Source organism: Notolabrus celidotus, chromosome 11 (assembly GCF_009762535.1).
Source record: "Notolabrus celidotus isolate fNotCel1 chromosome 11, fNotCel1.pri, whole genome shotgun sequence".
In the NCBI taxonomy this organism is placed as follows: domain Eukaryota; kingdom Metazoa; phylum Chordata; class Actinopteri; order Labriformes; family Labridae; genus Notolabrus; species Notolabrus celidotus.
Window position 1 is genome coordinate 18363648 of NC_048282.1, and position 27523 is coordinate 18391170.

Here is a 27523-nt window from a genome sequence, read left to right on the forward strand (position 1 = left end):
GATTGTTTGAATGTTTCAAATACTCTGCTATTTCTCTAATAGCCGGCCTGTTTTCACAGTTTGTACTAAAGCATGACAACACTGATTGTGATGTTCACCTAACAAAAGCACTGCCACATATTTATACCAGGAGGGCTTGTTGGTCTGGTTTGACATATGAGGTGACTCCCGTAATAACAATGACAAAGGGGAAACGTTTGAATGTCCCTCATTGGGTGAGAATGGCTCCCAGGTAGGTGCCCTAATGCAATTTTCATGAAAACTAAATAACTGTAACTAACATAAGAATGGTTCATCAATCACAACACATGAATTCATTTTAACATTTCAGCCTCAGTCAATTTAATTATTGTTTGAGTTATTTCAACAGCTAATGTCACCTGTGTCTGTCCCTACCAGGTGCGTGGTCTAAGATGGGGCCTCTCATCTTCAAACGCACACACAGATACACACATCCTGGACAATAACGTGGATCGTGCCGAGAGAGCCATGTGAAGAGCAGCAAAGACAAATGTGAACCATGATCATCTTTGAACCATGATCTGTGAGAGTTAAAGAACACCAATGGACTAAATCTTGATTTAAATGGTTAGAAATTGAGTTAAAAATTAGATTTAAAAAAATGTTTATTGGGATTTTTTGGGGTTCTAACATTTTTGGATAATTGAATATGCCTCAAGTCAAATTGACCCAGGAACATTATTGCTTTTCCAGACCAGAGAAACGAACATAACAGGAGGGTTAAGATGATTTTTTGGTTGTAACTTATCTTGACTTCACCCATGGTTTAAATCCCTAGAGGCATGAATGAAAATAAACACAAATCACATACCAAAAAGGTTTTTTTTATTGCACAGAAAAACCTACAGAGATAAAAAATATCCATTCTTAATAGTCATTTTCATGGAGCATAATTCAGGAAAAACGCTCCTTTAAAAATAAATATTTATCTTCATTTTTGCAGTAAGAAAACTTGAAAAGGGGTCTGAAACATTAGGAGCTTTGTGGCTTTAAGAGACCGCAAACCTTTCACAAATTAGCTCTTCCTTTCAAACATCCAGATCACCTCTATTCACACTTTTTTCAACATTTAGGGGAGACTTCTTTTGGAACATTTGCCTCACTGTAGTTCTGCAGGGCTGCTCCATCCTCAATGCCCCTCGCATACAGCCGTACCAACTGGCCATGAACCCTGAGAAGGAGTTTAAGCACTTTAAATTATCTTCTTGAGCGAATGTACAGCAGAGCTTAGTAAATATGAAATCTGGAGCTAACATACACATTATAACAAAGAAATGAAACACTACCACATAAAACTACACAAGGAAAAACATGGGCGACTCACCTGCAGAGTATCTCAGTCAGAGACAGAAGCTCTCCATCACAGTTCCACACAGACACATCAGGAGCCTTGCTGCAGCACACACCACATAAAAAGGGGTTCGCTGTTTTCTGCTCTTGCCCTGCACCTCTCTCTGCCAGGTGTATCTGAGATCCATTCCTCTCAAAAGTGTCAGTGTAGCTCCTCTCTTCGTCATCATTCTGCCCTTCAGTTTCATCAGAGTCCCCTTCTTTGCCAGGGGGGAGAGAGAAACGGACAGCCTTCACCCGATGGACCTCAACAAACGGCATGTCAAACTGAGAAAAGCAGGAGAGATTTGGTCAATTTGTGTTTGAACTTGAATGAAGAGATTTGTGTTTATCAATAAGTGCTCATACCTGGTCCTGGGTGCATGTGTGCCTATAGAGGAACTTGAGGAACTCCAGTTGGTGAGTTTCCCACACCAGGATGAGGTCCCCTGTCCCGTCTGCTAGGTGAGCAGAGGGAGAGAGGCCCAGAGGACTCTTGGGACACGAGCTGGACATGCAAGTGAGGGACACACACCTGAATCTGCCTTCTACACTCACCCACTGTTCTACAGGGACGAAAGAAGAGACGTATAAAACATATTCCTATACATCATGAATAATCATATGATGACCTTACTGATGTTTTTGGACTCTCAAGCCAATCATGCAATCTCTACTACCAAATTCCAAAACTGGCCATACTTGTGATTTCTGAGTGGGCTTCTCATTTTTTTAGACAAACATTGGTTTAACTTTGCACTGCAGTGTTTATTTTATCGAGCAACTTGTGCTTTTTATATAACTTTGAACTCTTAACCTTAAAAATGATCACTATCATCTTCTGATATAAATTATGATTTAATGTTTCTTTCAATCAATTTACAAGACTCTTCAATTTGCTAACCTTTTGCTTGAAAGGAAAAACTTGCTTGACTGAAAAGATCAAGAAAGACTTTGAGGGCACGAGTGAATTAAAGAGGAGTTTTTCCCAACCTGAGGATCAGGATTGTCCCTGGGGATTTCTCTAATCCCAGATAAAACATTTTTTACACTTTCTTTTCTTCTGAGTTGTTAAGATACTGCTTTACTTCTGGTCATGTAGTAAACTATCAATGTATTGGATAAACATATTTTGTTGTATGTCTGAGGCTTTTGGAAAATGTTGGAAACCTGACCCACTGGTGGCCATCTTTGGAGCTGCAAGCTCCTTATCTTTTGCTGATAAGTATGAGAAGAAAGCTGTTTTATTTGGCATGGTGGTTGCAAAAAAACTAATACTAAGAGTGTGGAAGATGGACTCTGTGCCCACCTTTGATCTGTGACTGGGAGAAATGGCGAACACTGTATCTTGAGAGACTGAGATTCCACAAAGAATACAGGGGAGGTGTGTTCAATAGGATTTGGGACCCTTTACTAAACTTTTTTCGTGGCAAAGATTAATATTCTGTGTCATAACTGCACCATCCTGCTGCGAATATGTGTCTTTATTTTTTCACGTTTTTGTTTTTTTCCGAATAAGAAGTGCTTAAGATAAGGTTTTAACGTGATCAAGGCTTCTATTGCAACAGACGTGCTCTTTTTTGTTGTTGTTTTTTTTTTTTTTTACCTTTTGGGAGGGGGGGGGTAGCTTTTAGTTTTGCTTTTTTTTTGTTAAGTCTGTTTTCTATGTTTGGAAAAGCAATAAATATATCAACAACAAAAAAAAGATACTGCTTTTACTTGCTGTCGGTAAATTAATCAAATACAATTTCTAACTAGGAAGATTCATACCTCTAACATTCACTCAGAACATTTTGTTTGTGTCTGCTATTACCTTCTGAGTCATTATTGAACTGGCTGCAGTGGGAGCTGTACAGAGATCCAGAGTCTGAAGAGTGGGGGAAAAGTCTCTCTGTGCTTCTGGAGCAAACGCTGCACCTAAAAACACAAACACATACAGAAAGAATTTAACCATGTTTGTAAAATGTGAAATAACAAGTTCCTTTACCATGACACGTCATGTCATTCTATAGAGCATTAAACCCCTTTAGCTGACAGCCAGAGGCAGCTCCGTCAGACAAAGAGTGAGGTAGTGTTCACTCTAACAGAGCAACGAAGCTCGCCTTTCATCTAGATCAAGTTCCTCTTGTCCTAGTTTATACCCTCCTTAAGGTGCAAACAACACCTGAGTCTACTGCAGGTGGTAGCGGTTACGGCATCTCAAGCAGTGAATTTGAACCATTTCACCAGTGCTTAAATAATAATGATGCTGGACACTTTCTCTCTTTGCTGTTAGAAGGGTTTAATGTCCACAAGGTTAAACTTTCTGTTGTACTGAGACAGTTTAAAATAAATGAGGACACAAAAAGGCAGGGGGTGAAGTAAAGTAATGAACATAAAGTCCCCTTTGTGAGGAAAAGTAAATATGTTGTCAGTAGTAGTTTGTGTTTTACCCTGCAAGGCAGCGTGTTCTGTCTCTGGGGCTGGAGAGCACTGGGTCTGCTGGTAGATATTGAACTACGCTTGTGTAGCTCCTGTTGCTCAGGTAAACCACTGTGCCTATACAAAGATAGCAGTTAGATTTGCTGACAATACACAAAACAAGATGTTTGCACAACAGCTCAAATTGATTATATAAAAAGAAAATGTGACATGTAAAAGCCTTTCATCTTAGGCGCAGAGCTATGAGCATGTACATAGATAATGTACCAACATGGTGAACACTGCTTGTGGGCATGTGTTCCTCAGTTCTTGATGTTAGCCGTTGATATCTCAGATATTTTGGAGAAAAAGAGAGACGTCTCTACTGTGGGGAATTGTTAATCACAGGTTCTGATGCACTGATGGAAACCCTGCTTTACCATCTACTTTGCTCTAAATGGGACTTATATTTACAACATAGATTATATTAAAGACGACCAAAAACAAATTATGGCATTACATTCAATAGGACAATTTTAACATCAGCTGATTAGTGGATAATTTTCTAAACTAGTCCCACAACATTCAGCCACAAGCCCTTTCCCTCTGATGTTAGTTCAGAAAGCTCAGTTGCTATTATGTTGTACTGCTGTGTTTAAGGTTTACAAGCCAAAAATTTCAGATCATTTAATCTCTTTTTGATTTATCATTGACTGAAAAGCCATGAGATCATTAAAAAATAATCTCTATAACTTATTACCAACAGCTGCATCACAATAGCCCACATTAGCTTTTAACCAATTTCTAGCTTTAAGTTTTGTTAGCTAGAATAAAAAGTAACTTCTGGGGCGCTGGTGGCCTAGCGGTCTAAGCGCCCCATGTACAGAGGCTACAGTCCTTGTCGCAGGGGTCGCAGGTTTGATTCACGACCGTTTCCTGCATGTCCTCCCCCGCTCTCTACTCCCCACATTTCCTGTCTCTCTTAAGCTGTCCTATAAAAAATAAAGGCAAAAAGCCCCAAAAGTATAACTTAAAAAAAAAAAAGTAACTGCTGTTAGCTAGGAGGTTAAACCTTTCCTAGACCATAACGTAAAACTATAAACAGTGTTGGCCAACGACAAAAAAGCATTTGAATGCTAATGTAAGCTGTTACTAGTAGTAATAAGTATTTTGTTTTAACTTGAAATATGGCCCAGTCTTTTCAACTTCACTGTGTATTTTCGTTTAAATAGCTGACAAGTCATGGAGTAGAAATATGTATTGGATTTCTTCCTTTTATCGATTTGTAAACTAGAACATTATAACAGTATTTGAGCTTTCCAAGCTGAGCTTCTATGAAATCAGGGGTAAAATAGCCGTCATTTAAAATGGTCAACTGAACTTTCCTTTTAGAACCAAGGAAGTGGACCCGTTGACCATTGGAATGAAGCAGGTTTTGCACTTCTGGACTGGCTTTACTTATGAAACCAATAGTCAATGTCCATCTCTGTAATATGATTGATGGTAATAAGGGGGAGTGCCGCATGAATTTCAAACTTTGAACTTAACATAAATGTAACAACATCTACTGTAGCTCAGTGTGAAGTTATTTCTATTTTCTAAATGACGCCTCCCTCATACCTGAATAGTCGTATCTGAGAGGTCCCATCCAACGGTGTTTCTCACTCTCAGCCAGTACATCCCCATAGAAGCCATAACCCAACAGAGACACAGAGTAACGAACAAGTGTAGAAGCCTGATGGACTGAACACACATCCAGGGGCTGAGAATCACCTGCAAGGTAATATGGGAAATATTAAAGCCATGCAAAATGCACTACAGAGCTCACAATAAACAAAATTGTCTCAGTGTATTTAGATGTAAATTTTTAAAAATGGTGATCATAAGTGTAAAAATTGTTCCTTACCAATGATAATGTGCAAGGCTGAAGTAACAGGGTCAATCACTCCCACTGTGGCAAAACACACACAGTCTGTAGAACCTGCAAATGACACAGTGCAACAGGATGTGGGTGTGTATGTCACTGCTCTGTATCTAACACAGACATATTTTGATGTGTCCTACCTGCAGGGATGATGCCGATGTGCAGCGGACATGGCTGCAGGGTGACAGCAGGGTCATTCTCAGAAAGGCCTGCCTCTTGTTGTGTTCGTCCAATCAAACCGTGAAGTATTTCGCTGAACATGCCATCCCCACCCACACACACCACGCTGTAATAAACACACAACAGTGTCTGTCAGGAGAGCACCTCCCAGCAGGCTTAGCTGTGACAATGCTCCCATACCACAGTGTTTGCACTGCGGTGCTGATGGCTCTTACCCATCGAAACCTGCCAGGTCTTTCTTCAGGATGTGGTCTCTGGCATGGTTTGCCCGCTCAGTCACTGATTAATAAATGGAATTGTTACATATTGGAAAAAGGTGTAGTGATTACTTCACATAAAGTGACATTAAATCAATCTTTTCTGAAAACAGATAAAAGAAGTAGTCTTTACCTATTACATGACAGCTGATACCAGCCAGCTCAAACAAAGGTGCAACCAGAGAGTGGTAGATTTCTCTTCCCTTCTTCTTCCCTCCATATGGATTGATAAAAACTAACAGCCTTTGAGGGCGCAATGGACCTGTAAAATGGAAATAATTCATCTTTAATAGATTCAATATTCTGTGAAGCCTTTTCTTCTACTTTGGACAGTCTAACAGAATATCTAATCCTATCTCTGTCATGTCATTATGCTCATCATGTGTGTTTTCATAATTATGTAGTTTTCTTCACAACAATATAACCCTTTGTATATGTCTACGAAGGAAAAGGTGTACATAGTGGGTATACATTTTATTACTATTACTCTTTGTATTGTAATTTTTTCTCTGTTTGATCTGGGTTTTTTTTTGTATTTTTGTCACTTGATTATGTATTTAAAGTTCCTGTGAGAAATGTACAGTTTGTGTTGATTTTGGCAGCCCATGTGGATAAGCAGTAACCATTACATCTTTGCTGATTTTGTCTTGTACATAAGTAAGCTATATTTTCTGACAAAATAAATCTCTACCTTCTGTTTGCAAATAATTCACTTACTGGGAATGATGCCCCTGGAAAAAGTAAACACTGCTTTTCAGCGCCCTACAAACAGTCTTGTCAGACACCTACCCCCTAATAATGGTTAAAAGTATTGAAAATTAGCTGTATAATTTTAAACTTAAAAAGCTTAGGTTTACACTAAGAGGCTCTGTGAAATCTTTTCATGTTACTTGGGATCCCTTTTTGAACTATACACATTCCCTAGATGTCTCCTCGGAGTTGGAGGACTGATGTGTGCAAAGTTTATTTATTACCATTATTATTTTATTTTGCTATTTGTCTATGTATGTATGTATTATTATTGTTGTTGTTTTTTTGTTTTGTTTTTAATTGTTGGATGGCCTTGTAGTGGGTGGCGCGTGGGGAAGGGTGTTGACATTCAGATGTGCCAACTGATGTCTAGTCTTCATTTTTGTACCTTCTGTTGTATGTCGCACTGTCTGTCTAAAATGTTGAAAATCAACTAACCCTCTACAAATAAAGTTGAAAAAAAAAATAGTATTGAAAATTACAATCAAGAGATTGTCGATCTTGTCACTGTTGGTCCAGTTAGCTTTTATTGATCTTAAAAGGCGTCACTGTTCATTTAAATCTGCTTCATGTCCAGTCAGAAACTCCTCACTCTGGCTTTAACTTTTCATCAACACATTGAAAGTATCAGCTTTACCCTTCATGAATTTTTAAGTCCTTACTGTGAGTTTTGAGGGCAGTTCGTAGGTGTTTCGTCCACTGGTCTCTGAGGGCTCGACTCGAGCAACTGAACTGGATCCTTCCCAGTCTCCATAGCAACCCATAAGTGCCCCCACTGCTGCTGCGCTTCACATAGAAAACTGCAAGTGATGGAAAAAGAAGGCAGAACAATGTAATAAAGAGATTATAACAACTGTAGCAATGTGGGGATTGACATGATCATGTTTACATAAAATGTTAAGCCACTGTCTGGTGGACTTAAATTTGAATTATTCATACTCCTCTCATCTCATTTTCAACTCAACAACACAGATAAGCAGGGTTGGTGTTGTGTTATTATCATTTACTTAAGTCTTACTGTGATCTTGAGTTTGTGATACCTGAGAGTTGACAAAGAGAGCCCACCTGTGAAGTCTTTGTCCGTGTCCTCAACTGACTTCTGGCGCAAGATCTCCACCCTGCCCTCTTCCACTCCAACCACCTCAGCCACAGGCACTGAAACTTTAATCACACACACAGATACACTCAGCATTACCGTCAGTGCACATACTGCATATAATGAAAATAATCTATTATACACCATCATAATAGTTAGAGTCGTTCTAAAGCTACAGCTCACTTGAACGCCTTTTTGACTTGTTACTTTTGGAAAATACAGATGTAAAAAGTCATTTAAATGCTGCTTGAATTTCATTTAGCTACTTAAGTTTCCTGGTGTAGTGAATTCTGTCTAACTTTTGGAGTGTCAGTACTTGCTGGGATGTTTGGGCCAGTATTAATGTTAGTAGAAACATTAAACTTTTCCTGCTTGGACAAGTCAAAATGGGTGTTGCAAGTTATTATTATTGCTGATGCTGCCTTACAGGCACACCTGAAAAAAGCTACACCATCCTTCATTCTAGAAGATACACCTGTTAATGATCATCCAAAGTATCAGGACAAATAATGACTGATTTGCAGTTATAAACTGAGATGTGGGTCATACAGCTTGTGCACAACAAATGAAACATCACTGTGAAATATTTGGGATTATAGTTTCAGCATTACGGATTTTGAACACAAATCAATGAGTTTATTTTGTTCTGAGAACAGGGCTAACTTGATGGATGTAAAGACAACCCCTATAATAAAATCTACCAGTGGGTGAGATCTCTGTCTGTGTTTTCAGTAAACTGTCTCAGTAGGTTGTGTTTCGTGTTGGTGCTGTTTAACTTGTTCTTCATGTTCTCTTCAAGCAGCTATGGGTTTAATTAAAGTGAACCCTCCCTTTATTGGTCCATAATAACATGTATATAAATCAAAATGTTTTTTTTTATTAACGTTGCTGCCTTGTTAGAGAATGGATACTATTTCGTTTGACATTAATCCTGTTCACAATAACACAGATAGAAAGCAATCTTAGTTTGGCCTCAAACAGGTGTGACTGCAGAAGGTATTTTCCCTGGTACATGAATGGCATCTCTCACAATATAATAAGTTATTTTGACAGATAAACGTCACCTACTTGTTTTCTTGTCGCAGTTCTTCTTATCTAATTCAGTCCATTTGAAGTGCCAGCCCGTCAGGACAGCCCGGTACCTTTTATTTTTGACCCACAGACTCGACTCCAGCCTCGATTCTGACTCCATCTGAAAAGATCTCTTTCCGTTTCTCAGAAAACTCATAACATCACATGTTAGTCTAAAAACGTAAACATGTCTAAGAAGTAGATTGACAATCTGATCTCGCCATCAGTCAACAACCCGGAGTCCTTATCTCGCATGTGAAAGTTTCCATCCTCCTCTGTGTGGGTCTGAAGACTCTTCAGAAAAACACATTCAGAACATCATTCCTGTGACATGCTGAAGACAGAGCCTGGCACACGGGCTGTTGTTCTAAAAATATTCGTTTCCTCTTCAGTCCCTCCCTGGTGACACCTGCTCCATTTGCATGCTGCTCTGTTGATTGGATGCCAGGAGTTTACCTGATGTGTTAGCATGTCGGCTGATTGGAATACTATAGTGACACAAGTCTTTTTGTGAGTGACAGAGGGATTCAAAAATTTTACAGTAAATCAAAGTAAAAAAATAAAGTATAGTAAAACGTATAATATCAAATAGACGAATAAAAAGCGTTTAGTAGGTGGTAAAATTTGCAAATTGAAATACAATTTTGTAAAAGCCAAATACAAAAAATAAAAATATTGACAAGGAGAGATAAAAGACTACGGAAAATGATTAGGTCCACTGGGGGAAAAAAATGAAAATAAAGTAATTTTATTATTATTATTATTATTATTATTATCATTATTATTATTATTATTATTATAGGCATTTAGTTTAGATTGTTCTCTTCCCTGATATTATAATACTCTGATTCTTTTGTTGTCCTCTAACTTGTGGTTTTTTTACGGAAGAGGATTAGGGCCACTGAAGAAAAACAAATGAAGGCCAAATTTTTTTTTAATCATTATTATTATGAGAAAAAAACTCAGAATTCTGACTTTAATCTCAAAATTCTGACTTTAATCTCATAATTTTGACTTTAATCTCATAATTCTGACTTTTTTCTCATAATTCTGACTTTAATTTCATAATTCTGACTTTTTTCTCATAATTCTGACTTTAATCTCATAATTCTGACTTTCATTTCATAATTCTGACTTTAATCTCATAAATCTGACTTTTTTTCTCATAATTCTGACTTTAATCTCATAATTCTGACTTTTTTTCTCATAATTCTGACTTTAATCTCATAATTCTGACTTTTTTCTCTGAATAATAATTTTAAAAAGTTTGACCTTAATTTTTTTTTTCTTCATTGGCCCTAATCCTCTTCTGTAAAAATCAAATGTTAGAGGACAACAGAAGAATCAAAGTATTAGAATATCAAGAAAGAGAGCAATCTAAACTAAATGCCTATAAAGGAACTCAATAAAGTGTACTCTTGGACACAGGTAGAATCCCTGATTCTAATGAAGTCTTGATGGAGGGACCTGAATGGACTACTGCCTGGGGACCTGCGCCCCGCGGTAGTAGTCAAAGTTATATTTGAATTGCCCAGACTGATAAAAAGTAAAGTTTGCTTCAACAGTATGAAATACAATATCCGGTTCCCTAATTACCATAAACTGTTCTTCAAAATAAAAGTAATTCCTGACATATTTGGTCTATAAATTAATACTTTTACTTTGAAATCCAAACACACTGATACCGGAAGTCCCGTTCGTTATTATTGCACGCTCCTTCCGCTCCTCCCTTCCCTGCTAGCAAGTCGGGTTAGCTAGCTAGCAAGTCAGAGTCATTAAAGTATATAGGTTTATTATTATGAATTGATTGATTTCCGTATTATATTTGATTTTTATTTCTTCTGTCCGAATAACAGCCAGATTACAAAATGAACATACGAAACGCCAGGGTAAGTATGTGGAAACTCTCTCGACAGCCATGCTGCTTCTACTACCCGGGTGGCTAAAGCTAGTTCCCAAAGCCGACTGAATATCTGACCAAATGTAGCTGGGCGAGGTGTTAGCATGTCAGGCACCTTTTCATGTTTAATTTTCCTTTTCTGCAGCCTGAAGACCTGATGAACATGCAGCACTGCAATCTGCTGTGTCTGCCTGAAAACTACCAGATGAAATACTATTTCTACCACGGATTATCCTGGCCTCAGGTAGCTCTCTTTATCCTGTTAGCCACACTGCTTCTGTGATCTAAATGTTAACATGGTACAGTTCATTTGTTTGACACCTGTTCTCTATTTTTCAACGTTCCAGCTCTCTTACATTGCAGAGGACGAAAATGGAAAAATTGTGGGATACGTGCTGGCAAAGATGTAAGTTTCATTACTTTAATTTAACCTGTCATTAATTTATTTGTTTTATTTATTTATTTTCATTTAAAAGGACCATGCATATTAATTAACACTTCTGTAAATATGCCAGAATAGTTGGAGATGTGTTATATGTTTAAAATTATTGTTCATTCTATTTAGGGAGGAGGACCCAGATGATGTGCCTCATGGACACATTACCTCCCTGGTGAGTCTAAACAAGACACCTTTAACCCTAGAACACCATCGCTAAAATTAGTAACACCATCACTAACCGATCTCTTATACCAAATAAAAAGTACTTGTCATCATAATATATCAAAATATGGGAATACGTGATAAATTAGAGTAGTGTTCTTTTATTTTAAACTGTGCCATGTCTAACAAAATGGAAAAAATGTATCCCTAGATAAAAATGCTTCAAAATGACTGAAAATTTGGAAATTCGGGACCAAAAATTTCTAAAACAAAAAATTATGAAACTGGAAACTTGGTGTTCAGTCCACCCATTCCTGGGACATTTGAGACTTCCCTGGTGAAGCCACAGTCTCCTTGACACACAAACAGCTGCAGGAGAGAGAAAAAAAAAAAGGGTGAAAATCACCTGAACACGTGCCTGTAGGAAAAAGCGGGTTTTGGAATAGGGAAACACTCACGCCTTCAAAGACGATGCTGAAGCTACCCAGGGACCCATGACACTCAGTCAAACGCAACACATGTAAATGTGTTTGCTTTGGTGAAAATCATCCGGCGATAGTGTTCTAGGGTGAATAAATCCTCCATTGTTGATATGACAATTGCTCGTATTTCTTGGCTTTTCTGAGGCATCACAAAACCCTGTGTTGTGTCTTGCAGGCAGTGAAGCGCTCCCACAGACGTCTTGGTCTGGCTCAAAAGCTGATGGACCAGGCCAGTCGGGCCATGATAGAAAACTTCAATGCTAAATATGTCTCTCTTCATGTTCGTAAAAGGTACTGTTGACTGTTACTGCACTGTTGACTCACAATTCACTTTTCAATGTTCTGACCGATCTTTTCCTCCGCACTGCAGCAACCGAGCAGCCCTTCACCTGTACTCAAACACACTCAAATTCCAGTAAGTCTTATTTCCATGCTGACACAACTTAAATATTTTTATGGTAATGTATTTATTCCTGGGGTGGTGTTGTTTTTTTTTTTTTTTTAAATAACATGCCTATAACCTGGATGGTCGGACATAATGAGGTCACTGAGAGCTAGACATATACACTTTTTTTGCTGATATATCAACTGCTATGATCTTATTTAAGATGCATTGCTATTAGGGGTATATGTGGATATAAACTGACCAACCATTTATGAGAAATTGCATCACAGAAGTGCCAAAAATATCCTCTAGGGGCAGACAAAAGACAGTGAAACCACAGACATTTGAGGAAGTGAATGCAAACTTGACCAGTAAAAATATCAACCCTAATATCTTTTTTTTTAACCCTTGTATGTTCCACTTTGATCAGGCTGCATGTGTTTTCTCAGAATAAGCAGCGTCAGCTCTGAAGCACAAAGTTGGTCCTAACTATTTTGCTCACTCCTATAGTTGAGGTCATTTGGAAAGTTGCTTTAAAAGATGATCACAGAGGGTGGAAAAGTTAATTTGCATATCAGTTTTGAGGGATCTACTCATAAATGTTTGGTTTTTGTGTTTACATAAACACAAATTAGTTTTTGCCATTTGATATTAGATTATTCAGATACACGTATTGTCTTTGGCATTTATTGGCCTCAGAAGTCATCTGTATCATTCATAAGCTGCTTTAATTGTTATTTTGTTATTCCTCCTCAGGATTAGTGAGGTAGAGCCTAAGTATTATGCAGATGGGGAGGATGCCTACGCCATGAAGAGAGACTTGGCCCACATGGCTGATGAGGTAGTGTACTTCTAAATGTGAATGGACCATAACACCACATGTTCACACTTTAATGGAAGATTCTTACCCTGAATTTGTCATGTTTTGTCTGCGGGTCCCACAGCTTAGGAAGCCTGGGGTCCGAGTCACGGGTCAGGAGGCGCCATCCGGCCAGAGCCCATCAGGGTCCGGTGACCAGGAGAGAGAGAGCGAGAGAGACAGCGGAGGAGAGAGCAAAGAGCTGAGTGAAGTCAGCGAGGCCACAGAGAGCACAGATGTTAAAGATTCTTCCTCTGATTCACAATGACCCTGCAGTCGTAGACATTTTTAAATTCATCCCTTATTTCCACGTTTTATCTCTATTTGACAATATTTCTGATTTACAAGCCTGACCACCTGTACGACAAAGCCCCCCTTTGCCATCACTTTTTGTTTCTTCCTTCTCTCTCTCTTTCACTGCAGCGATAAACAAATCTCTCAGGGGATGACATGAATCGGGATGTTTTCTCAAAGAAACTAAATTGAGTAACAGGTCTCTGTGTTTTTATTGGATTGCTTTTGTTGCCCAAAATATTAATTAAGATCTGCAGTTAAGAAAACAACCTGTGCTTCTTAAGTTGTCTCATTCTGGTTCGTAATTTAACAATTACTGCAAATAAATCTTTCAAATAATTCCTCTTGTTTTGCACTGATTTCATTTGGATGACAGTAATCTTTGTGTTTTTCTGCTGGAAAAATGTGAAATTTGGCCTCAAGTAGGCCAAAGAAACACTTTCTTGTGAATTAATTATCAAATCTTTGAACTTGAATACCATCTACATATCAAGAGTAAAGGTTACTGTTGAATAATCTCTTTCATTAATATTACATCTCTTACATACAGTCATATGATGTACACAAGATCTGTAAAAGGTTGTCATTAATCATGCAACAGTCCTCAGTGCGTGTGATAGTGCTATATATTTGCCACTTTGGCGGCCCCTAGTGGAGGGATGAGAAGAGAAGCATCACGTATTACACTTCTTTAACCCCTGTGGGAATGCTTTACTTGGAAACAGCTTGACCCTGCTTTAAACTTGAAAAGCCATATAATTAAATCAATGTAAACATTATGATTTCCTCAGTGATTAAAACTGTTGTCTGAATAAAATGACTATTTCGTCTGCTTTAGCACTCTCTACTGTGTGTTAAGAGGAAGGAAGCAGGAGAGAGAAGTGAGTGCACAACAGATAACAGCAAGTTATGCCAAGTGACCTTTCAGAAACATTTTTCAGCAAGAGGTGTGAAAAAAAACTGCCTGTGTCAAAACAAATGTTCCACTAATCCGGCTCCGACAAATAATGCAGCTACTTTGTACCACCAGTGAATATTTCAGGGGCTTTGAGGTCAGACACCTTTGTTTGGCCCTTTTCCTCCACATGAAGTGTTAAAAGTTACATCTCTTGACTCACAAACTACTTCTATTAGCCAGTTTTGGATTATAGTGGCCTGCAGTCTTGTGCCACCATAGCATCTGTGTATTTTTTTCCTCCTAACTGAGCACCACAGCAGCTGATTTCACTCAGTGGCCTGTGAACAACCTGAGCAGAGGGACCAATCAGTGGAAACAGCTGCTGTCTGATTGGACTGAGATACTTGTGAGGAGTTCAAGAGGCAGCATGAAAGAGAAACACTCAAAAAAGGTTTTCACTCATCTGACTCACACAATTGTGCCCGGATGGCTCAAACTGAATGTGTGATTGAGATGACGGGTGAGAAAAAGAGAGAGCGGTGAATGTGTGCGTGTGAAAGAAAGAGAAAGAAAGAGAAAGAGAGAGAGAGAGAGAGAAAGAGATAGAGAGAGAGAGAGAGAGAGAAAGAGACGTAGAGAGTCAGAGAGATGAGTTCTTCTACTCCACCCACATCCATCCGTGTCCAGTGTGAGGGGGAGGTGAAACAGTTGAGAGCTTACTGTGCTATTAACTGGCATTATTGAGTTGCTTCACTCTGGAGACGAGACTAGTCAAGACTGCTCCTTATCAGGTAGGACTCTTGTTTACTTCAACTTTACTGAAGTTTCTTTAGTAACCTGTCTTGTAAAAGATGTCTGTTGTACTGTTATTAAGTTTACTGAACACATGTTTTTGCTGTGAAGTAACTGTACTGTTATAAAACATCATTATGTTGATTATCTCAGTTATGTGCTTGTTACAGCCCTCAGGTCATAACCGTTTCTCAACTCAGGCAGCATCTATGTGTTTGTACTTGTGGAGACATTAGGTGACACACACAGAATCACTGTGATAACAACCGAAAAGAACGTTTCCACCGAAGTTAAGGTTAGCTTTAATGAAATATTCCTGCACACTGTAATGCAGGAGCTGGTGATTCACTGCTGATCACACTGAGCAAGAATGAGAAGGACTCATGGAAAAGGGTGACAGGCTGGAGAAAATGAGACTCTCTCCTCTCATTAGGGAGTTCTTGCTTTGCTGTAACGCAGAAGTCTCTTTTTAGAAGCAGCAGGTCGGTTGGTAAATGTTACAGAAGAACTAAATGCTGATGAGTGATGTTTGGCTTCTGAAAAAAGGGAAGTTAAGGGGGAAAAAAGAAGGAATGTGTGTGGTGGTTGTGTACAAAGGGCTATGATCGAGCAAGAAACTACTCTTCCCCTTTTTAAAGTGACCTAAATAATGTCTGAATATGTGAAATCTGACAGGAACAACAGGTTAAGTTGATAGTCATGTACAAACAAGATCATCTGACAGGCTTGGAGCAACTGACAGTAATGCATCAATATGCACCATTCATTCTCTGCAACATTACAGTTGTGTGATGCAGAGAACAGGCCTACATATTACATAGGAGTGAAAGTTTGAAGGCAAGAAAACAAAACACCACTTGTATTTTCGTTTACTCTTTTTTTTTTTTCCTAAGTCTTGTCACAGTGAGAGACAGTCAAAGCTTCAAACAGGCCAGACTTGCTGTTCATAGTTTTGAAAAGTCTTTACTATAAATGCACCAGTACAAAGTTCATAAGTTAAACCACCTGTAGTCCTCAGTGCAAACCTCCCCGCAGAGTTGAACGGATTGTGGTTCACCCTATTTTTAGAGCAGCAGAGATGTTGCTGAAGCTATTTTTGCACGTCGTGCAATTCTGCAGCATGACTGGTGCGGTAGGCAGCACATGCCAGCTGGTTTTCTACGTTGTCTGCCGATCAGCAGAGGGTGACCAGTTTGAGGAGATGTGTTACAGTAAGATGAACATGCTCTTTTTGTTTTTTTGCTCTTTCTGTGCCTGGAGGAAGTAAAGCATGCGCCTCTGAGGAGAGTGTGTTTCAAAACTTTGAGTGAGTAGAGGGCCATGCTTTGGTGCTGCAGTGTGTCAGAGGCCTTTTATTATGACTGGACTTTGTCATGGAAAGGAGATCGCGTTAGCTTGCATGAACATAAACAACGCTGTGATTCTGCCAGAGAGGTAAAGGGAACAGAGCAGCTGATTTTACTACTTTATATGGGGATTTTATTTCATATTCGCTATCTTTTTTTTTCTCCAGAATTTCACCCAGTTGGGGCAACAATGACTTCCCATGTGAAACTCCGGAAAGAGAGAGTCGGGATTGTGGACTATGATACACAAATCAAAGGTCAGAGGCTTCTTTTAATCCATTTCTTTTAAACTCTCTTTTATTGTCAAACCTGCTTTCTCTGCGGCCAGCGTGTTCTTTTGTGGAAACTAAACCCGTAAAAAAAAACAGTTTGTCACCAACCGCAAGTCTTTCACAATGACTCATATTTACTCGTGTGTTTTTCTCTTTCTCTTTCAGAGGTGCGATGCCAGCTTGTAGACCAGCTGAAGGTGTTGGACCTTCAACTAGAGCAGAAGAGCCAGCAGCTACTAGACCTGACAGACTATCTGCGACGGCGGAGTGAGATTGAAAGCGAGTACGCACGCTCCATGGAAAAACTTGCTGAAAGATTCACTTCCCGGACTAAGAGGTAGAGATTGATCCAGTCCTCAAAAGCACACACTGTACTAAAACGAAGCAGTGCATTTCAGGACACTGTTGTGAAGCACTCCTAGTTGTATACAAATGTTTTCCTCCTGCGCCCACCTCCTTCTTCTTCACACCTCAGGAAGGAGCCCAGCAGTCACTCTGTGGCTCAGGTCTGGCTGGCTCTTCTGTCCCAGACCCGCCAAGAAAGTAAGGACCACAACAGACTGAGTGAAAGCTGTAGCAATCTCCTCATCCAGCCCCTCACACACTGCCTGGAGTACACACAACGCCTTGCCAAAAAGGTATTGATAAAAGCGCTGTCTTCCAACAAAGCAAGTCTGCACCTGTATGGTGACATTTTGTTACCACCTTCCCTCTCAGACTCTCTGCATTGGATTTCTCTTGAACTCTTGACACATTCAAACTTGACACTTTGTGGCGCACTTTGTTCCTTCCGTGTTGTGCCATTTCACTTTGTGGTATTTTGTCTCTGCATGTTGTTTCTAGAGTAAAGATGTCTGCACTCAGCTACAAGACGGGCTGCTCAAGGTTACCACAGAGCTGCAGACCGTAAGTGAGAAAACAATGCACCCAAAACATTTTCCATTTCTTAATCGCACAAAGGTAATCATGCCAGTATGTGTCTGTGTGCAGGCATGGCGGACATACTACCAGTACCATTCAGAATATATGCTTGCAGATGGGAAGCTGAAGGAGGCAGAGAAACAGGAGGAAAAGCAGAAGCAGAGTGCTGCTAAGAAACTGGAGAGGTTGATAGAAAAAGTAAAAGAAAAATACTAATTCTGACTTATTATGCACTTTCTTCTTCTTCTTCTTCTTCTTCTTCTTCTTCTTCTTCTTCTTCTTCTCCTTCTCCTTCTCCTTCTCCTTCTCCTTCTCCTTCTCCTTCTACTTCTACTTCTCCTTCTCCTTCTCCTTCTCCTTCTCCTTCTCCTTCTCCTTCTCCTCCTCCTTCTTCTTCTTCTTCTCATCTATTTGACCCCTGATTATGATTGTTTGTTTTTGTTCCACAGAGACAAGGTAAGGTCAAAGAGATCTACCTCAAGTGCAGCAAGGCCAGAAACGAGTACCTTCTAAACCTGGCTGCAGCCAACGCCTCCATGAGCAAGTACTACCTCAAAGACATCTCTACTCTCATAGATGTGAGTGCATCAGTTCATGTGTGTGTGTCTTTGCTGTGATTCCTTTGAAGATAACAAACATTATGTACCTATAAAATGTTTGCTCTGAGATCATCTGCATCATCAGTTTATTTCTTTTAGAATTTTAAAATTCTGACCTTTACTACCATGCTCCACTCACCACATTCACACAACCACCATCTTCTCCTGCCATCAGATTGAGAGTGGGGAGCTTGTTGTAATGATTTTTCTCATTGTGTCATGTTTTTAGAATGTCTGAAAAAATTGTTAACAGCAACTGAAAAGGAAACGGTGGAAATGTGGAGTGGTACAGGCCATATTTCAAGATAAAACTGCATACAATATCCCATTAGATAAAATACATTAAATACAGCTAGCCTTAGCACTAAGGCAAATTTGTTGGTAACATTACCCCAAACTTTATCTGTAATCACAAATTATTCTTTAATATGCAGAATGGAAAGGTGCAAGATCAGATTTTGGTATTTAAAGAGGTCAGGTTTCTGTTTTGTAGTGCACAAGCATAGTCCACCACAATGTGGTTTTGATTTGTCTTAAAATGGCTATTTGCATGCAAGTGCAGCTAACAGTAGGCTTTAAGAAGCAAATACTAACTCCATTCTTGCTTTTCAAGTTCTTTGTAGGACTAAAAACAATGACCAATGCATGCATAAAGAAATCAAAGGCTTTACTGGAAGCCTTGAAATGTTAATCATTGCTCCAAAAGGCTCCAGAGGAACATTTGCCAATGAATTCTGGGACTTCCCTGAGCATGCAGTTCAGGCTTTTCTATAATGTTATTTAGGTTACTAATAAGTGGTAGGGTTAGTAAAGAGGTGGCTGTAGACGAATGTTCGCTTTTTGTTTAACAGCTGACAGTTCAATCAAATATGTATTTTGTTCATAAAATATGGCTCATTGTTCCTCCCAGATTTTCAAACAATGTTTATGCTGATCAGAAGGAAGCACTGAAATGATAATGACTTGTCAGGTTCCCATTTTCACATGACACTCTGCCTGAAACACAGTGACATAGCTATGACCTTAAATCAGAACAGACCCAGAGTGCAGACCTTCAACAACAGGTGTTTCAGGAAGTCATTGTGACCTGAATCTGTCCCCTCAGTGTGCAGATGCAGGGTACCACCTCTCTTTGAGCAGGGTGATGCAGACCTACCTGTCCAGCCGCAGGCAGACTCAGCAGAACCTCGTTACAGGTCTGCAGCAGCTCCAAGGCACAGTGACTGGTCTGGACCAGAGCCATGACAGGGACATCCTCCTGCAGGACCACCATAACACTTTCTGTATGCCACTCCGCTTCCCCTATCAGCCACATGATGGAGACCAGGTCTGTATTTTGTGTTTATTTCCTGCAGATTATTCAGCTGTTCGGTATTCTCTCTAAAATGTTTTGTGTCTCTCAGGTTTCTGAGGTCAGTGCAGAGTGCGAGATGAGATGTGAGCTGGATACCAGATTCAAACAGATCCAAACCAGACTGAAAGCAGTCACCCAGGAAGCTGAGGAGGTAGGGTACATTGACAAAAACCTTGAATAGCCCTCATCACCCTTGTTTTTGTGTACTGTAAACAGTGTTGTTATTTAACCACACATGAATCCAAGGCTCCAGTTATTGTCTGCTCAAAGTAAAATTTTATGTCCTTGTTTTTTCAATCCAGAAGAAAGCTGTATCAAATCTGGCCAGTGTGCTTTTTAGGTCATTTAATGACCGGAGTGTGCCTGATTCAACAGATATTTGACCAAATATCAGATCTGTTGGTCAGCAAACCTTTGCGCCAAATAAAGATGGATTATGCCCATCATACTTGTGCCCCTGTTGTATAGTTTGCATGTCCTCATGTTATAATTGCATCTTTCCAACAACAATCACTTCAGTGCATCACAATTGCTTTTATAAGAAATGTCTATCAACTTAATCTGTTTCTTCCCTGATAGTTATGATTGTTGTGATTTATTGGAGTGTTGCCAAAGCACTGTATTCATTAGTTATCTCTTCATCTGTCATACAGGCCAATACAAGCATGACAGCAGCTCAGTCTTCCCTGCTGGATAACATCAGTGATGATGATCTTGACCCTGGCAGCGGCTCATCTCAGGAGGGCAGCACTGAGAATCTGATGGTTAAGCCCAGTGTGGCCCGTCGCAGGGCCAGCCTGCAGGAAATAGAAAACCTCTACATCACTGTGAGTTGGCTTTCTTATGTCACAAACCATTGCAATCATGGCTACCATTTTTCAAAAAGACTTCAGTTATTAAAGATGGTGACAGAATGTGATCTTATGGTTTGATCGTTGGTTAGTCTGTTGTAACTCCCGTGACAAACACAGTAACCAATCATGACTAGACAATAATTTAGTATCATATCTAATTCGTGTTACAGAGGGTAAAAGAGTATCTCGTAAGCAGCTCCCTGGAATCTAAACTGCAAGCCAAACATGATCTGCTGAAAGGGGCTGTGGAAAAAGGTATCACTTCTTCATTTCTCACGAACTTTCCAAAAGCAAACTGCTGACCCCGTTCGAAAACACTGTGAACTTGTGTATCATTTTTTTTATGAACTTTGTTTAAGCAGCTTTTTTTGTCTTTTTTTCCTTTTAGCTGAAGCATCAAATGGACATCAGCCAAGGTACAGAAAGTACAGTTATAAATATTTAGTGCCCTTAGGCATTTTTTGGTCTTGGTTTAGAGGAGAACAAAGTTACACACCCAAGAAACTTTGTATATATTCCACATTTACTTCAAAGTGGATTTACTGTGTCTTCACTTCACTGTATCTGACTCCACAGACTCAACGGACAGTTAGTGCGTGTCAGAAAGAATCCCTCCAGCGCCAATTTGATGCACAATCACAAACTTTTCAATGGAGACATGTTATCCTTTATTCAGGTGAGTTACCATCATGATAACAGCAGTCAATCACTTCCTCTGTCATGATTTCTCACACTTGTTGGAGTCTGTGACTTTGAATTTGCTGCTCCATCAATATGAGACTTTCCTTTTTTAAATCACTCAATTTGTTTTGTTCAGGCATCAGGACAACAGATTCCAGTAGTTGTAGAAACTTGCATTTGCTACATCAACCTCAATGGTGGGTATATTCAAGATGGTAACATTATAGCAACAGCATATTAAGACGTATCAACAAGATAACAGATAGACTTGAAGCCAATTTTAAAAAGTGACTTTTATTGTTGAAGTTCTCAGCTAATTTAGTGCATAGAGTTACTGTAATATTGCGTCTGCCCCTTAGGTCTCCACCATGAGGGCATATTTAGAGTTCCCGGGTCTCAGGTGGAAGTCAATAACCTGAGGGACGCTTTTGAGCGAGGTAGGCCTGCGTTGTTTTTTGTGTGTGTGTGTGTTTCAATGCTCCCTTCATCTTTGAATAATGTGGGGTAGTGTGCTGTGGGCTTCTCCTGCAGGAGAGGACCCCCTGGCTGAGCAGAGATTTGACCTGGACTCTGTAGCTGGAGTGCTAAAGCTCTACTTCAGAGGTTTGGAGAATCCCCTCTTCCCCATTGAGAGCACCAGCTTGCTTCTGGAGCACGCTCGTAAGTGTGTTTGTCGTACACTGACATGTCAGATGAGTGTGGCTGAGGGAGGGCGTGCAGAAGTAGCTTATCGTTCCTTTTGTCCCTTCTTCTCAGAAATAAAGAACGAGGCCGAGAGAGCGGCTCAGCTCAAAACGGTCATCTCCTGCTACCCAGAGCCTGTAATCATCGTTATGAGATACCTCTTTGCATTCCTTCACCAGTAAGTGTTTGAACTCATTACCGTCACCATGTTTCAGAATATGTCTGCAAAAAAGGTCACATGAATCGAACATTAGAGCACAGGACATTGTTTCTTTTGTAATTTGGACACTTAAAGCAGCAAATATTTAGACAAGATAGTTCATGCCTTATTAGATCTGACAGCGATAGATCATATTTTTGTTTTGACATGATATTTTTGAGCAAAACATCCCAACAGATTTCCAAGGCAAGCTTCTAATGTTGTCTTTGAGAGAAGGAGGCCAGAAAGTGACTTTATTTAAAATTTTGAAAAGACAAGAGAGGAGACTCTGGACTTTTTTATTCACAATTAAAACGTTTCTCTGCAAAATGAATACAGCAGAATTGCTTTACTTTTAAACAGGGGTGTGTCCAGAACTTTTTGACCGAGGTGGCCCAACTGAGGCTCTCACTTAGGCAAGGGTGGCCAATACATTTAGAAATAAATAACATTTACCCTTTCTGTCTTAACAGCCTACTTTCATTAAAGGTGACATATCATGCAAAATCGACTTTTTAATGGTTCTCTACCTGAAATATGTTTCCCTGGCATGTCTACAAAACCCCTGTTCTGATTTCTCCACCTTTCTGTGAATGTGTGTGAAACGAGCCGCTTCAGACTTCCGTGTTTTTGTTACGTCACAATATCCGGTCTGTAACGGAGTCAGGGCTCGGTGCTTGTTCAGCCCATAGACTGTTTAAAATACAACTCAACCCCTCCTCCGTTTTTCATTCCCTGCACACACGTGTGCTAACAAGGAGCTTAGGAGGGAGGCATGCTAGTTTTAGGCTGTCTTAATAAACACAGAGGTCGGTTTTACTCCCCACGTCTGCAGACTTGAAGATCTAGTGGATGATTTTTACTTTTCATGGAAAAGTGCTAGCGCTAGTTAGCATAGCCATATAGCTACATGTTAGTAGCTGTGTACCAAGACACACGTCGACATACTGACAAATAAAACAACAAGAAACACAAAATCTGTGACCAATCATTCAGAATGGTCCTGCTGCAGGCGCCTCTCCGTTAGGATCAGATTCTGGATCAAATTCAGAGGGTTGAAGTAACGCGATCTGTAAGCAGTGTGTATATTCAGCCAACATGTAAACATTAGATCAACATGCTGGAGAGCCGAGGCCACATCCACTTCCTGAGGGGGCGTGGTCAGAGGGAAAACAGACTGTTCTGAGGAGGGCTGAAGAAGAGGGTCTTTCAGGCAGGCCAAAATCTGATTTCAAAGTGTTTTTTTTGAGCGTATACTTTAAAGACATGTTTTGGGGACCTCTTAGACCAATATATATTGATGAAAAAAGCGTGATATGTCACTTTTAAAGTATTAAACGGTTGTTATATTCCTTTTGACTTAAAAAAAAAAAAAACTTTACAAAGTGGCTTTAATCTTCTAAGTTTAATTATTTAAGGACTTACAAAAGATGTTTTTTCAAAGTCACATTTGAGGGCAGTAATAAAGAAATTTACTGTCAGCCTTTTAACTCATCCCAAATTATAGATTTTAACAGAAACCCCACATCTGACAAGGCAATCAGCCAATCATAGTTTAGGATTTTGGGGTGGCCAATTGGATTGTCAGTGCCACCCTTCGCCACCCCTCTGGACACGCCACTGCTTTTAAAGTGACTAGCAAGATAATGCAGGCATAGACGAAGGGAAACGCACAAAATCAGATGGGTAAATATGGTTAATAAACACATTGTTTACATTTTTCTTTTAGTTCCTTTTTCCACTTTTTTGTGTGCAAACAACCAAATTGAATATAGTTTGAATCATTGTAGCAGTACCAGAACTTCAAGAGTGAGATCATTTTTGTAAGACAATGTTTGAGATAAATGTTTGATATTCCTCTCTCCCTGCCTTCAGTGTGTCTGAGTACAGTGATGAGAACATGATGCAGCCTTACAACCTGGCGGTGTGTTTTGGGCCCAGCCTGGTGAGAGGAGAACAAAATGAGGATGTTGTCACCTTGCAGCCTCAAATCAATGCTCTGGTGAAGAACATCATCCACCAGCACGAGATTATCTTCCCCAGTCAGGCTGAAATACCAGGACCGGTGTATGAGAAATGCATGACGCTGGAACAGGATGACTGGTAAGAGAAAAATGTTTCATACACTACACATACACAGGTCTGATATATAGTGGAATGATTAACTGAGGGTGTTGTCCTTCACAGTGAACCCAACATTGAGGAAGGAGATGTCGAAGCAGAATACAGCCAGATCAAAGCCGGTGAGTTTATTTGATTTTCTAAACTTGTTCTTCTACTGAGGCTTTGATTTTGTCTCTGTAACACATCACATTTAAACATTTCTTTGTCCTACATTCAGAGCTGGAAACAGGCCTCTCAGCTGATAACAGCACCAGCTCATCTGCATCACCAGCACAGAAAAAAGCAGTACGTCCCAGAGCCAACAGTAGCGGCTCAATTGATCAAACTAGGTTGTCAGCTGGACCAACAGGGGGCAGCATCACCACACCAGGTGGAAAGTTAATGTTGCAAATTCCCATGGGGAAACCAAGGCGTTTCCACTCTCCTGGACATGTGCTCAGACAGTGAGTAGTGCTGATTGATGCAAATTTACAAGACATTTCATGCTTGAAAGACAAATTAATGTTTTCTCACCCCCCTTTTTTTTTTTTTTTTTTTTTTTTTTTTTTAACATACAGATACCAGGAGGTGTCTTCTTCTGAGGATATTCCTGTCAAAGTAGACAAGGTCAGTTTTGTTTCTGAAGACTTGTTTCATTATGTGACAGGGTAATGTTTTTAGACAGGGTCTGCGAGTTGGAACTATTGGTTTGAAAAGGAGTTGATGAATAGATTTTCATTGTTTTTATTGTAATAAAGGTCATGGGACTATCAAGTAGGTCATCTGAACTATAAACTTTAGTAAGCCACAAAGGGTTTTTACACCAGTCAAATTTGGAGTTGTATAAATTACTTGTTATAAACAGATATTTTCCAGATGTTCTGCAGCACTCCAGAGGATAAATTAAACTTCTCTGGTAAAAAGACTTACCAATGAACTACGATTTATACACAGGATAAAAACAAACATCTTTTGAAACTCCTCCTCCTAGTTTTTTCTGGTTTCTTATTGATCAACCTAGAATTTAGAAATTATGTATTTATATTAACTATTGTGAACCCATCTGAGCGTTAGTTGAAGCTTAAAGTGTCATTAGGCAGCCTAACCAATGATTGCAAAGCTCGAGAGCTTGTGGAAAATAAACTTTTGTCTTTTTCTCTCTCATCACCATTGTTTCATCTCACAGGAGGTTTGTCGCCAGATGGACACAGTCTTCAAGGAGCTCCTCTCTCGGCAAGTAGTGCAAGATCTGTCCTCCACCGCCTCTTCTCCCTCTGCCCAAGCTGCCCAAAGGAAGGGGAGGCGAGATGTACGCAGGGGGAGAGGAGTAGGACTTTTCAAAGCAGCAGATCCAATGGACTGAGGGCACTGCCATCACTAGAGGATATAGGAAGAGACAAATGAAAACTGGGGTGTGTGGTGATGAGTTATAGGGACTGCATTTCTAAAAATCTTAGATCACTGATTTATAGTCACTTCTCTGAGGTTCCTGTAAGTGGTCGAGGCTGCTTCACACAGACCATCTCTCCTCTCAGAAGCCCTTTCACTCATGTACATCTGAGCCCTGCAGTACAATGTTAAAATCTGGCTTACTTGAAATGCACAGGTGTGTTTGTGTACAGCTCAACATTTTTATTCAGTTAGCGACTTTATTTGAATCTGTAAAAATGTTGATTTTGAATTTTCTGTTTAAGACAAATTTTCGGTTGTTTTTTTTAGTCGGTACACGCACATCGTCATACAGCACACAGAATTCATCAAGAGTGTGTTCTTGAAAATATAATGGAGTTGCAACATTTCTAAGAGAACTGTGAATACTGTAGCTGTAAAGATTTTGTATATATTAATTATTTGTAACTTGGTTCATACTCTATGATTTGTCTGTATATCTGAACCTCATGCAAAAATAAATATTTTGTGTATTCTGACAGTTATATGGGTCCAAGAAACATTAATGCCAGATCCATATTGTTTCTCATATGAATTCCTTTCCTCATCCTTTGGCACCAAGTGTTTTTCTATCTAAAATTTTGTAACCGAGCAACGGCATTATTAGTTAATGGAGAATTTAATTCTACATTCAAGCACATAAAATGACATGACCTTGATCCCTGACTGCTCAGTATAGAGTCAAATATGTTCACTAGTCCCTACTTTTCACCTTTTCAAATGTAAAGTAGTAGGGTTGCAAACTGTCCCGTATTAGCCGGGACTTCCCGTATATTGGGCTAAATTGGTTTGTTTCATACAGGACCTCAATTGTCCTGTATTTTGCATTTATTTTTTCTTTTGCCTGTTTTTTGATGTAAAGAGCCAAATTGTGGTTTCTTTGAGGTGTATTCATGAGGTTACATAATGATACAGTAAGGATTAAAGGGGATATTCACACTTTCTGCATTTCCAGTCTAATCAGAATATGAATATACGCTGAATTCACACATCATGCTCACACCACCATGGCACTGTGCACCTGTCCCTTATTTAGTAGTGAATAAGTTTGCAACCCTAGTCATGACAGTCCCTCTCAGTGAAGACCATGAGCTCCATTAAATATATAAAAAAGTATTCATTTACAAAAAAAATATTAGATATATAATGTAGACCAGTGAGTTATTTTTTTTTTTTTACACAAAAAACACTAAAATGAGTATTGATCTGTCAAATAAGAACCAAGCATCCAAATGTTTCTCGAACTTTTCTAAACACTGCTTGTAACGTTATTTTGTCTTTTTATTTACTTCACATAAAGCTAAAAAAACCTCACCATTAACATTATATACTTCCGTTAACATGAAAAACTATTTTTTCCTTTTTTTTTAAATTATTTTTTAAATTACTATTCAAGAGTAAAGGTGTTCATATACAGGTAGTAGAAGACAGTAACACATAAATCACATGAAGACAGATTAAATAATATAAACATTTCATAAATACAGAAGACATGACATCAAAACAATACACAGGTGCAGCTCAAAAAATTTGAATATCGTGAAAAAGTTCAATATTTTTTGTCACTCAAGTCAGAAAGTGAAACTCATATTATATTGATTCATTACACATAGAGTGACACATTTCAAGCCTTAATTCCTTGTTATTTTGATGATTATGGCTTACAGAAAACCCCAAATTCAGTCTGGAGGAAGGGGGGAGAGGCACAGAATCCATGTTGCTTGAAGTGATGATTTGGGGTGCCATGTCATCTACTGGTGTTGGTTCCCTGTGTTTTCTGAAGTCCACAGTCAACACAGCCATCTATCAGGACATTTTAGAG

General features: G+C 39.3%; 3 protein-coding genes across 6 annotated transcripts; 2 read left to right on the top strand and 1 right to left on the bottom strand.

Annotated features, from left to right (window-relative positions):
- Nucleotides 1–830: 830 nt before the first annotated feature.
- On the bottom strand, nucleotides 831–9633 carry zgc:158263 (ceramide kinase family protein). Its single transcript, XM_034696081.1, has 13 exons — nucleotides 9026–9633; nucleotides 7927–8022; nucleotides 7524–7661; nucleotides 6245–6373; nucleotides 6070–6133; nucleotides 5815–5960; nucleotides 5657–5731; nucleotides 5371–5523; nucleotides 3783–3888; nucleotides 3164–3267; nucleotides 1720–1916; nucleotides 1346–1638; nucleotides 831–1192 (listed from the first exon to the last, which is right to left on the bottom strand). Exons 1-13 carry the CDS (start codon nucleotides 9183–9185, stop codon nucleotides 1084–1086), a joined length of 1770 nt encoding a protein of 589 aa, XP_034551972.1. The 5' UTR covers nucleotides 9186–9633; the 3' UTR covers nucleotides 831–1083.
- Nucleotides 9634–10699: 1066 nt separating this feature from the next.
- naa10 (N-alpha-acetyltransferase 10, NatA catalytic subuni) lies at nucleotides 10700–13890 on the top strand. Of its 2 annotated transcripts, none has more exons than XM_034696310.1 (8): nucleotides 10700–10917; nucleotides 11074–11172; nucleotides 11276–11334; nucleotides 11494–11539; nucleotides 12187–12302; nucleotides 12382–12426; nucleotides 13153–13237; nucleotides 13341–13890. In XM_034696310.1, the coding sequence occupies exons 1-8, from the start codon at nucleotides 10897–10899 to the stop codon at nucleotides 13521–13523; spliced, it is 654 nt and encodes a 217-aa protein (XP_034552201.1). In that variant the 5' UTR covers nucleotides 10700–10896; the 3' UTR covers nucleotides 13524–13890. The 2 variants fall into 2 exon arrangements, with proteins under 2 accessions (XP_034552201.1, XP_034552200.1); XM_034696309.1 differs by having other exon boundaries at nucleotides 10703–10917; nucleotides 13332–13890.
- Nucleotides 13891–14814: 924 nt separating this feature from the next.
- Nucleotides 14815–26186, top strand: arhgap4a (Rho GTPase activating protein 4a). Of its 3 annotated transcripts, none has more exons than XM_034695511.1 (22): nucleotides 14815–15238; nucleotides 16753–16842; nucleotides 17023–17194; nucleotides 17333–17495; nucleotides 17701–17763; nucleotides 17848–17976; nucleotides 18228–18356; nucleotides 19483–19704; nucleotides 19781–19882; nucleotides 20385–20558; nucleotides 20756–20840; nucleotides 20974–21001; nucleotides 21162–21261; nucleotides 21403–21463; nucleotides 21626–21703; nucleotides 21798–21926; nucleotides 22023–22128; nucleotides 24025–24252; nucleotides 24337–24392; nucleotides 24491–24716; nucleotides 24831–24879; nucleotides 25439–26186. In XM_034695511.1, exons 2-22 carry the CDS (start codon nucleotides 16776–16778, stop codon nucleotides 25613–25615), a joined length of 2544 nt encoding a protein of 847 aa, XP_034551402.1. In that variant the 5' UTR covers nucleotides 14815–15238; nucleotides 16753–16775; the 3' UTR covers nucleotides 25616–26186. The 3 variants fall into 3 exon arrangements, with proteins under 3 accessions (XP_034551402.1, XP_034551403.1, XP_034551404.1); XM_034695512.1 differs by lacking the exon at nucleotides 14815–15238 and adding an exon at nucleotides 16386–16673; XM_034695513.1 differs by lacking the exon at nucleotides 14815–15238 and having other exon boundaries at nucleotides 16747–16842.
- Nucleotides 26187–27523: the final 1337 nt, after the last annotated feature.